Consider the following 11,008-nt stretch of genomic DNA (forward strand, 5'->3'; position numbering starts at 1 on the left):
GGGGGGGGGGGGAAGTAGCGCGCGGTCGATACCGACTTTAAAGTCGGGGTCTGTGAGAGCTGATGTCATATCGGCCACACATTTGCGGCTTGTGAACGTTCCCCGCGAGGCTCCTTTTTTCTTCTTCTTCTTCTCCCTAGCTTAAACGTGCTAGCTGTTGTTGTCAGCCGTAACCTAGCAGCCGAGAGCGTCGCGTCGCGCCGTGGGAGCGTCGGGATGGATGCTTCCTGTCCTCCGCCCTGCGCCCGCGGAGTCCACCGCGTCCAGCGAGGGTGTGGGCCTACATCGCCGCGGGTGCTCGCTGGCGGTGGCGTCTGATTTGTACGCCGAACGCGCGCGTGTTTAGCGGACGGCTCTCTGGCTAACCGGCTAGCGCGGAGCTGTGCGTTCTGTTTCGTCACACACACGCGCAATGGCCAAGATGCCGGCCGCCCTCGGGTGGGATCGAGTGACGCGCATTGACCCGGCGACCCTGCACGAGAGTGGCAAAGACCGAGTGGACGAGGTCTTCGACATGTTCATCATGGTAACGAGTACACCCCCAGATCGACGCCCAGCCCCCCCCCCCCCCCCGTCCCGTCCCGTCCCGTCCCGTCCCGTCCCGTCCCGTCCCTGGTTTTTAGGAAACACGTTGAGGAACAGTGGCGCCGCACGATCAGACAAGTTCAGGCGAAAGCGGCCACTGTCCCGCTGATCGTAGACAAGTTACAGCTGCCCGCGCCTTTGGCGAGCCACGAGATTGTTTGGCCTCGACTGTCCACTCCCTCTGTGGTCCCCGTTTGACCCGGATTTGTCACATCTGCGTGAAGCCCTTCTTGAACTTCACGCAGATGTGAACGTGTACGTGTGAGTGCCTGTGTGTCATCTAAACTTGGATCAGTCCATTCGAAAGAACGTCCAATCCCTAATTTGCACCTGCCATGTCTTTTTCGCTCTGATTCCACCCCTGTCACCCTGTCTTGCTCTGAGCTCCTTCTCTACGTTTGACAGTTCTTCCCATTACTAACCCCTTCCTCTACGCAGACAGAAGACTGGGAGCTGGAGGAGAAGACTCCCGAGGACATCGCCCACGTCCTCAGAATGTTCCGCGCCCTGCTCAAGGTGTTCACATCTATCGCCAGCCCTCCTTTTTTTCCTGCATATTTCATGTATTTCAAGAAGCATCAAAAAATATTAGTCTGACCCAATGGCCTTCCCTCCCTCCGGCTGTTAGATAAAGGATCGGGAAATCGCTCTGTCTGTCAAATTCCTTGAAGACGCTGGGGTTCAGCATGCCAAAACTGGTGAGTGCACACATCAGGAATAAAAAGATTGGTAGTTGTGTGACAGTGTGCGTTGTGGACAAATAGGTGGGGCAACAATGGCATCAGTACATATGCGAGAGTGTGGACAGACGAGGCCAGGGTGTGTGGCAGAGGCCAGCTCTGGAGTTCAGACTGTTCATCTTGTTGCAGTTCGGCGCGCCGAATGCAAAGTCCCTCACAGCTTCTGTCTTTGATTCAAAAGACGGAATTCTGAGAGGATTCACTAACCTGCCTCATGTGATGTGAGCACAGGAGCGCGTGGTTGCCTTTGATCATCACGTCAGTGATGAACGATGATCAAGAATTCAACTTCAACCTTCAACTTCGTCGATATTGTCCCCCGAGGGGCAAGGCCTAAATGCAGGACAATTAGACAAATGACCCAACAAAAGAGAAGGAGATCCACATGTATTGTGGCACTGAATAATAAGCACATGGAATACAACCGTACATTTCATAGTTCCACATTTCATAGTTAAAACCATAATCAATCACTAATAGAATCTGAGCAGCACGTACCATCGCAAGTAAAACTACAAACAATAACTACAATTCTAAACCAATACAATCAATGATAAGACTAAAACAGAGCCTATAATGCCCTATATACAAACATTAATAAAAATACCATAGAAATAAAGATCCTACCAATAAATAGCTCTGCAACCAGAATTGCTGGAAAAGGCAATTGGATTGTAACATTCCAACTGTGCAACACATGACAGTTACTCGCTAATCAACAAGCATTTGGTCTTCAAGAAGGGCACGAAAAATACAAATCTAGCAAGTGAAATGCACAGGACTGTAGCGAGCAGAATACTGTAAATATTATTATTTATTATTTATATATATTATTACAGGCCAGCAGTTTTAAATCACATCATTTAAATAAGCAGAAGACAACTTTCCAAATGCACTTATTGCTAATTTTACATTAGTCGAAATGTTTTCACATGTTTGATTTTGCTTTGGAACAACTCTGTGCTTTATTGATTGCGATCTCTGTACTGTAGAAAATGAACTCCTCGCCAAGGTGTCGAGGCTGGAAAAGGAGCGCAAGGTAACACTCTGCATCTGTCTGCCTGTTTTGTTTGTCTACGTACAGACACACACACACACACACACACCACCCACAACCTGAACCCCTAACCCCTCACAAGTACTTTACTATGGTTGAATGAGGTTTGCTTAGAGTATCACGCTTAAGAGAATATTATTTTCTTCACGTTTATTGAAGTATTCCTGAGGTATTGGAAAATTCAACAAAATATCTTAAAGCTAAGAAACATCACGTTAGTTTTAGTTTTTAACCCCTTCATTGAGAAAAGGCTTACTATACTGCATAATAAAAAGACAACTGACCCAAGACTTCACTAGAGCCCCTCAGAGAACCTCTGCTATTTTTTGAAAAACATAGTTCAGTCTCTCAACTAATGTATTCAGCCATTTTTAATGACACTGATAACCTAGAAAACACTAAGCCCCCCCCCCTCAGTGCTACGACTGTGACCACCATAATATACTGGAAAAAATGTAAAAAAAAAACATTAATTTGAATGACAGCAAATAACCCCTTCATGCTGCTGCTTTACTTCCGGCAACAGTCGTAGTGTGTGTAACCGTGGCTACGACGGGATTGGTTGATGTGACTGAAAGACAGCACATAAGAAGATTATAGCTAATTCCCTGTGTGCTCATGACCATTATTTCTAGTTTCAGCTTGGTTATTAAGGTTTGTATATTTGTCAGCGTTTTGCCACACCACAATTAGCCTTGCGAAGATGAAGTGAATCCTTGTGTAAGTTACATTGTGCGCACGCATTGTTGTTGTAAGCAGATGGAGGTGATGGGAGACTAAGAGGTTTCTTGTTGTTGGGGGTTGTTTTGGTGTTTGTGTGACTCCTTTTACCGTCCGCGCGGCTCAGCACTCCGGCGCTGGGCCAGACACCCGCTTCCTGAGGGATGAGATTCGGCAGCTCGAGGCGCAGCTGGAGCAAAAGGAGAACGACTTGATCCAGACGAATAAAGAAATGGTCAAAGAAAAGAAAACCAGTGAGGAGGTATGAGCATCTTACCCAAAGTTTCTTTGCATAGTGTAGGATTATAAAGTCAGTGTTGAGTCCTTGTATCACCTACAAATGTTAGTTCATTAGTGTCCATACACTTTGTTGACTGTGTAAATAGATGGATAAATAGAAAAAAATATAGATTTTGATATGGTTAGAGGCCTCTGTATGTATGACTCTAGTTGCACTAATCTTATTAGACATTGTCTATTACATCACTCAGTTTACACTGATTAATTCTCAGCTTAATACGCAGGAACAAGGCTGTTGCCTAGTACAAATAGAACAGATTTGTATCTACTAGTGTTTTTGCTGTGTTTATGTATTTGGTACTCACTCTTTTAAAAAATTTTTTTATCCCTAGTTGCTTTTGCGAGCAGAGAAGGCTGAGGATGAGGTCAAGAAGCTGAAGAGAGAGGTATGTGGCAGCTGGAACTTCCTCATACAGATCACGAAGCCTTCTGAAGAAGTCTCTGGCTTCAAAATTTAAGCCTCACTCATTACACAATGTCACTTTTTTTTCCATCTCTTTCTTTGCATTGGCCATAGATTAAAACGCTTAAGAAGAAGGTAAGACGTATAGGTAGTGTAGTTGAATACAATTTGGTGTCCGTCACTCCCAAGCCACTGCTTTTTATAGAACCCAATAAAAAAAGGGGTCCGAGAGAATGTAAATTGAGCAGGAGAGACTGTCAGGTTGAAAATATGAACATGTGTCAGATGAGACAAGATAAGATACAAACCAGTGAGGTAAGAATCAGCGGGTCAGAAAAAAGATTTAGACAGTGTTTTCGATTATACGCTGCAGTATTTTATTCCATAAAAGTTGTCATACATTAGGTGTAGTTGTATTTAAAAGTAGTTTCCCGGTGTTCCAATTGAAAGTTAAGCAGTATATTCCATAGCAGTAGATCATTAGTAAAATTTGAAATGTATAGAAAAATTAGATGATATACTTAATAGAAATATATTAAATATATACGATTTTTGACGTTATGAGAAATGCAAAAACTGTACTGGTCATTGGCTTGTGCAGTAGGTGATCGTTGCTGATGAATTTGGCGCTGAGAGATTTTACTAATTGATTTTAACTTAGGTACCATCTAATAGAGTGAGTAATAATTTTCAAATTTTTTTTTAATCATCTGTACGTCTGGCTAGTGTTTTCTTGACTTAAAGGCCAATTTGTCTCTGTTCTATAAAAATGATCAGAACAAGTCCCCAGATCACACTTTCAGAATGTCTTGTTTTGTCGAAAAAGAAAAAGAAAAGTCCCAAACTCTATCTTTAAAAAAAAAAAAAAAGACATGATTCTCAAAATTGTTGCAGATTCTTCTTCTTTTGAATGGAAAATCTGTTATTTGACTAATTGTTTCAGATCTAAAACGTAAGTCAAACTTTAGTTGAGTATTTTCAGTCGTTGTTTGTCTACATTACCGTATGACCACGGGGGAATCGGATCCAGTTTTCTCTTCTGAGACTTTACTGTACCTGACAGAATGAGCAGCTCCACCAGGATGTGGATTACTATCGCGGAGAGCTGGAGCAGAAGGAGCCGGGTCCGTCCCGGGACGAGAACGCAGAGACCCAGAGAAAGCTCACCTCTGCCAACCGCCACCTCGGCCAGTGCCTGGAAGACCTTGAGGTACTTGAGAAACTGTTTCTCTAGCATTCCTAGCCATACTACTATGCTCGAATCTGCGAGGAATCTTGAACCAGTGTGCCAAAAAAAAAAACAAGATCAGTAGTTAAAAAAAATAATAATATTAATTAGAACATCGTAGTGCTCACTTTAATGGCCCTTCATCTGTTTCTATGACTTGGTCCTTCTACCACTGACTTTGAAGCACGTAAAGGCAATGCGTCTACAAAACCAGTTGATTGTATTCTCTGTCATCCATTAGCGAGTGGAGGATGAAAACTTGTACCTGAAGACGCAGAACGAACAGATGCAGAAAAGTCTGGAGGAGTCTGTGCGGGAGATGGAGAAGATGACGGACGAGTACAACAAGATGAAGATCGTCTTGCAGCAGACTGACTCCATCGTGGACCAGCTCAGGAAAGAGAGGGATCTCGCAAAGCTGCAGGTAGAGAGTCCTCTTCAATTCATTACTTAAAATCTGTGGGTTGTGTGTGCAAATGTATACTTTAATGCTGAAAGCAGATACAGGATGCTGGATGTATCATTCACCGCAGGACGATCACATGTATGCAGTGGGTTTTTGACAAAAAAGACTGTAATGTCGAAGTTGTTCCGACATTGTGTGCAGGTTCATTTGTGCGTGTTTTTCCCCTGTGCAGGTCAGGGAGTTAACAGACAAAATCCATGGCATGACCGAGGAGGATGACCCAATCATGGCGGCAGTTAATGCCAAAGTGGAAGAGTGGAAGGTGGGTGTTCATCAAATGTCTACAACCTTTTTTTCCCCCCAATTCGTCCTCTCTCGCTTTGAGGCACATGCACGTAAAAGATCCATGTAATAATGGAGGAGCGGAGTGTTTTAAGAAGGCATGATGGCAGGAACTCAAGATTCAAGATTCAAGATGGTTTATTTTGTCATATGCACAACAATAACAGAAGCAGTCGTTGAAATTCTTTTGTCTCGGGCTCCTTCAACAGTGCAATATAGAAGAAAAAATATAAATAGAAAAATATAGGAGAATACAAGAAAAGAGAGCTGAGACCTAAATAAACCCAAAAGTAGTAAGACAGGTGTAACATGAATATAAAGTAAGATGTAGAATAAATTAAATGTAAACGAAATATAATACTGTACATGGAATAATTAGAATAAAGTAAAAATATAGTAATAACTGAATGAAATATAATACTGTACATGGAATATAAAAATGTAAAATAAGAATATTTATACATAATATGTAGAGATGTAAAGAGTTGAGTGAATAAGTATAAATGGATAAATAGATGCAGCATAAACAGGTGTGAAATGTAAACAGGCATTTTTAAACGGATGTCGACTGTTAGAAAGTGTCATAGTGGTTAGCTGAGTAGCTCAGGAGTTCAACGGTCTTATGGCCTGTGGGACGAAACTGTCCCTGAGTCTGGTGGTGCGAGACCGGATGCTGCGGTAGCGTCTACCGGACGGCAGCAGCTGGAACAGTTTGTTGCTGGGGCGATGAGGGTCTTTAATAATCCTGTCAGTCTTCTTCCTGCACCGCTGAGTATAGAGGTCCTCCGTGGATGGCAGCTCCGTCCTGGTGATGTGCTGGGCAGTTTTTCGACCACCCTCTGTAAAGTCTTACGGTTGAGGGCGGAGCAACTGCCGTACCAGGCGGTGATGCAGCCAGTCAGGATCATTAGGGATCTTTTAATGATACTTGTTATGCCTCACAACCAGGAAACCAGGGTCTTAACTTTGTTCCTGGGCAACAAAAGTCACTCAGATGAAAGCCAAGGCACTATCTGGGCGAAGTTTTCCTTATTGAGTCACATCCCGTAAGGCAGCTACAACCTGTGTACAGTTCAATAGAAAGAAAAGGATACAAAACACTCAGCCCGTTGTTACTACTTTGGGCACTTTAAAAAAAAGTGGAGACGGCATTCTAGCACGTCAGTCACACAGTGAGCCACATAGGCCAGGACAGTGTCTCTTGTGTTGTTGTTTCAAACAAGGCCACATTTTTCTTTTAAAAAGCCATTATCAGATCAATTTGCCTGAACTTCACAGTTTACTCCTTCGATTGAGTTCCTTGTGCTCCTCAGTCCCCTGCTGTCAAAAACTCATCGAGGTCTGCGCGTCTTTACCGCCGCAACCGAGTTTGTCTCTTTTGTCGGGCCAACGCGAGCCTTCCGTCCTGGTGACACGATCTCTTCCTCACACACAGGGAGTGCTATCGGGGAAGGACGATGAAATTCTCTTGTACCAGCAGATGATCCGCGATCTGAGGGAAAAGCTGCGCACAGCCCAACTGGACCTGGACAAAAGCAACATTATCGCCTTGCAGCAGGTCTGGTGTGGTGTGTGCGTGCGTGCGTGCATGCGTGTGTGTGTGTCACTCTCTCTCTTTCTCTCTCCATATATATATATATGTCTTGGCGTCATCGCAGTAAGTGGTTTTAATATGTCAGAGTTAATCATGAACAGAAAAGCTACAGGACCAGAGGAGTAAGGCAGCATCATATTTGCCTTTTGGCAAATGGCTGTTTTTCAAAAAGTGGTGTGCTCCAGATATAATTCTTCTAGCCCTTACATGCATCATTGTGCAGGAGCCAAATCCAAATCACAAGGTGGAAAGTCACTTTGTGCATATTCACCTTTATGTGTGTCCTTGTCATTACAATTATATGTTCTTCCAGCTTTCTGCCATGTTTCCTACTTTCTGCTTTGTCTCTGTGCCTTGTTACGTTTCATCAATCTGTCCCTCCTCCTGCTGCCCTTGGCCAGGTCATATATGAACTCTGTGCTGTAAGTTTTTTTTTTTTTTATCTGTCATGTGCCTCTATGCCCCCCCCCCCATGTCATAAACGTCCTCAATGATAAGTGCCAATAATTCAGTGTGCTACAGCCATGCTCACATAAATTCTCCTAATTTCAAATTGTTGCCCTTAAGGCCGTTCAAGAGCGGGATAACCAAATCAAGATGCTGAGCGAGCAGGTGGAGCATTACACGCGGGACATGGAGAAGCACACCCTGCTCATCGAGGAGCTTAAGACGTCCACAAGGAAAGACAGAGGTGGGTGGGTTTCCTGCTTCACATTCACAACTGTGATGAGGTCAATCTCGTCGGTGGTCAGAACTCTAATGACCTCACACGCACTTTCCTCTGCCTCACCTCTCTCAATAGTGGACTGCAACCATTCAAAGTTTTACAAGCACAAATGAAACATGCATGTAAGGCTAATGTGTGCCTGTACTTATAAATCTGTTTTTTAAATGTATGTACTAGAGCTGGCTGCAACAGTTAATCGACTAATCGATTAGTAATCAGCCTACTAAATGAAGGGTCAACGATTTTGATAATCGATAAATTGGTTAAAGTAGTTTCTATGAGAAAAAAATCTAAATTCTCTGATTTCAGCTTCTTAAATGTGAATATTTTCTGGTTTCTTTGCTCCTCTATGACAGTAAACTGAATATCTTTGGTGTGGACAAAACAAAACATCATCTTGGGGTTTTGGGAACACAAATGACATTTTTCACCATTTTATGAACCAAAAAACTAATCCATTAATCGAGAAAATCATCGACAGCTTAATCGATGAAAATCTGTGAAAATAATCGTTTGTTGCAGCCCTACGCATAAACAGAATTAATAGAGAAAAATACATAAAAGCGAGTTTTTGTTGTGCCTTCTTCTTTAAGAACTAATTTAAAGCTGCAAAAAAAAATCACGTTTTGACCTCAACACCAGCTCAAATGACCGTGATGTTGAGGGGGATATGTCATAGTGACAAGTGACATGGAATCATTGTGGAATTATAGCCCAACCCTGAAGTATGACTGACCTCCAGATGGCGTTTTGGCATATTTCATTTCATGGTTTGGGTTTTTTCAGCCCGCAACTTAACTATCTGGTTCATGAAGCTTTTACAAGCACAAGTCTCTTAACGCGACTCGTGCTCGTCATGTGGTCGACTGGGGGAACTGTCGAGCGTATCCTAGTATATTCTGCCATCGCCAGATGGTCGCTTTTGTCTGCAGTTGAGGGAATCATTTTTTTTGTTTTCTCTTTCAAGCCCTCCCGTCCACCACACAGCAGAGGAAGATGGAGGAGCTGAGGTCTAAGCTGGAAGCCGCGGAGACCCGAGCAGCGGAAGCAGAGCAGGCCGTAAAGCTTGCAGAAGCTCATGCTGAGGAAAAAGACAAAGCACTCATTGAGGCCTCAAACCGCTTGGGCCAGTACGAGTCTGTAAGTCCATTGATATCCAATACTTCCCCTTAATTTACATCAAAGATATTTTTTACCCAAATCAAATTACTTGATACTTAAAATTCCCTGAAGCGAGGGTTATGGGTTTTTCCCACTCTTCATACTCACTTTTAATAGTAAAACGACTATGTGACTGTGGTGTGATCAACCTGATTTTTTGGGCCCACAAGCCAAGTGTTTGTCTTCCACCATCTCTAATCACATCCCCAGAAAGCATATGAGTTGATAAAAGAGGAAATAAAGAAAGTGAGACGAGACATGCTTTTTTTTTTTGATGGACGAGCACCCACAGCTCCATCTTTGTATTGCAGGGCACTTATGGCCTGGAAGCTGCCATTGCGGAGATCAAAGAGTGTAAAAATCAAATTAGAGTGCGGGATCGGGATTTAGAGGCCATGACAAAAGAGATCAACCAGCTGGAGATGAGAATCGGTGACCTCATGGATGAAAATGAGGATCTCCGAGAAAAACTAGGTGATATTCTCGGTCTATTAAGGCGACATTGATTGACCTGGATGAAGTGCGATTCATTGACTTTTTGTTAATTTGAGTCTTTTCCATGACTCCTAAGGTCTGGGACCAAGGCAGGAAGTGGATCTGACCGAATTCAGGCGAGCCAAAGATCTCAGGCAACGGCAGTACAAGGCAGAAAACCAAGTCCTCACCAGAGAGGTAAAGTGGGAGCACAGTGGTTAAAACCGCAGCCCGTGAAACCACTACATTTTTTTATATCCTCTAATGTCACTGCCTGATTTTATGTCTTTCTTTCTTTCTTTTTCTAGATTGAACGGCTTGAGGAGGAAAGACTGGAGCTAAAGAAACAAATCAGACACATGGTGAAAGAACGAGGTGAGGAACATATCACTGAATTAAATAACACGCCATGTTGTTTTTTTCCCTTAAAAGATAAAGTCATGGGGAGAGGTTATGTCAGGACGTTTCCTGTCAATAGTTTTATTTAGATTGGGGTTTGAGCTATCAATTTCAAATACTAGGGAAATAAAACACAAATTTTCTGCAAAGTTATCCAGATGGCTAAGAGACATGTGGGTGAACCCATCCTTTTGAAGTTGTCTTTTAAGCCTTTTAATTTACTCACAGCTTATTGTTATTAATTTTTTTTAACACCGAACAAACGGTTAATATTATTTAACAATATTTAATGGTAATATTGTGCTATCCCCCGTTTCTGCAGGGATCCCCTCATCGAGGTCACTTCTGGAAGAAGACAACCAGCCCAGCAGAAGTGTGCCACAGAGCAGTGCTCACACAGATGAAGAGATCAGACGCAAGGTGAACTCCCAGCTCCTGATGTCATTTCTCGCAACTCAACTCACAGCGACCGCCAGTGTTTCCTGACGAAGCCACAGAATGAATTGTATTGTGATGGCACAATTGATTGCGGTTTCATATCCAACAATATGCTTTATGTGTTTGTTGTTCCATTATATCTGATTATTATTTGGTACATACTACAGTACGTAATGTTGCCTGGTGAAAACAAATCTTATTCTTATTCTTCTGCTTTTTAAAAAAAACAACAGTTTTTTAACTGTATTTTAACAAATCCAGCACCGTTGCTTTTTTTTTTCATTCATATCAGAAATATGTTTTTGCAACATTTACGTTTTTGTCACAAATTTCTTCCCCAATGAGATTCATTTGCGGAGGCCGGAGTGCGTGAGTTCACACGGAGTGGGATAGGTTTTTAAATTGTTACAAAAAATATTTAGATATATAAATAT

At 42.7% G+C, this 11,008-nt stretch overlaps 1 protein-coding gene across 2 annotated transcripts in view; it reads left to right on the forward strand.

Annotated features, from left to right (window-relative positions):
* The first annotated feature begins 39 nt into the window (after nt 1–39).
* The window catches only part of cep290 (centrosomal protein 290), a 44,370-nt gene continuing 33,401 nt past the window's right edge, over nt 40–11,008 (forward strand). Inside the window, exons 1-17 of one of the 2 annotated variants that reach the window (XM_035641559.2) lie at nt 40–526; nt 1,024–1,101; nt 1,214–1,283; nt 2,318–2,364; nt 3,230–3,364; nt 3,735–3,788; nt 4,869–5,015; nt 5,275–5,457; nt 5,672–5,761; nt 7,217–7,339; nt 7,777–7,797; nt 7,943–8,066; nt 9,070–9,242; nt 9,575–9,737; nt 9,835–9,935; nt 10,046–10,112; nt 10,459–10,556. In XM_035641559.2, the coding sequence (XP_035497452.2) occupies nt 413–526; nt 1,024–1,101; nt 1,214–1,283; nt 2,318–2,364; nt 3,230–3,364; nt 3,735–3,788; nt 4,869–5,015; nt 5,275–5,457; nt 5,672–5,761; nt 7,217–7,339; nt 7,777–7,797; nt 7,943–8,066; nt 9,070–9,242; nt 9,575–9,737; nt 9,835–9,935; nt 10,046–10,112; nt 10,459–10,556 (1,788 nt within the window). In that variant the 5' untranslated portion in view covers nt 40–412. The remainder of the gene's footprint in view (nt 527–1,023; nt 1,102–1,213; nt 1,284–2,317; nt 2,365–3,229; nt 3,365–3,734; nt 3,789–4,868; nt 5,016–5,274; nt 5,458–5,671; nt 5,762–7,216; nt 7,340–7,776; nt 7,798–7,942; nt 8,067–9,069; nt 9,243–9,574; nt 9,738–9,834; nt 9,936–10,045; nt 10,113–10,458; nt 10,557–11,008) is intronic. The other variant, XM_047333015.1, reaches the window with a different exon arrangement.

Source organism: Scophthalmus maximus, chromosome 7, assembly GCF_022379125.1.
Source record: "Scophthalmus maximus strain ysfricsl-2021 chromosome 7, ASM2237912v1, whole genome shotgun sequence".
Classification (NCBI taxonomy): Eukaryota; Metazoa; Chordata; class Actinopteri; order Pleuronectiformes; family Scophthalmidae; genus Scophthalmus; species Scophthalmus maximus.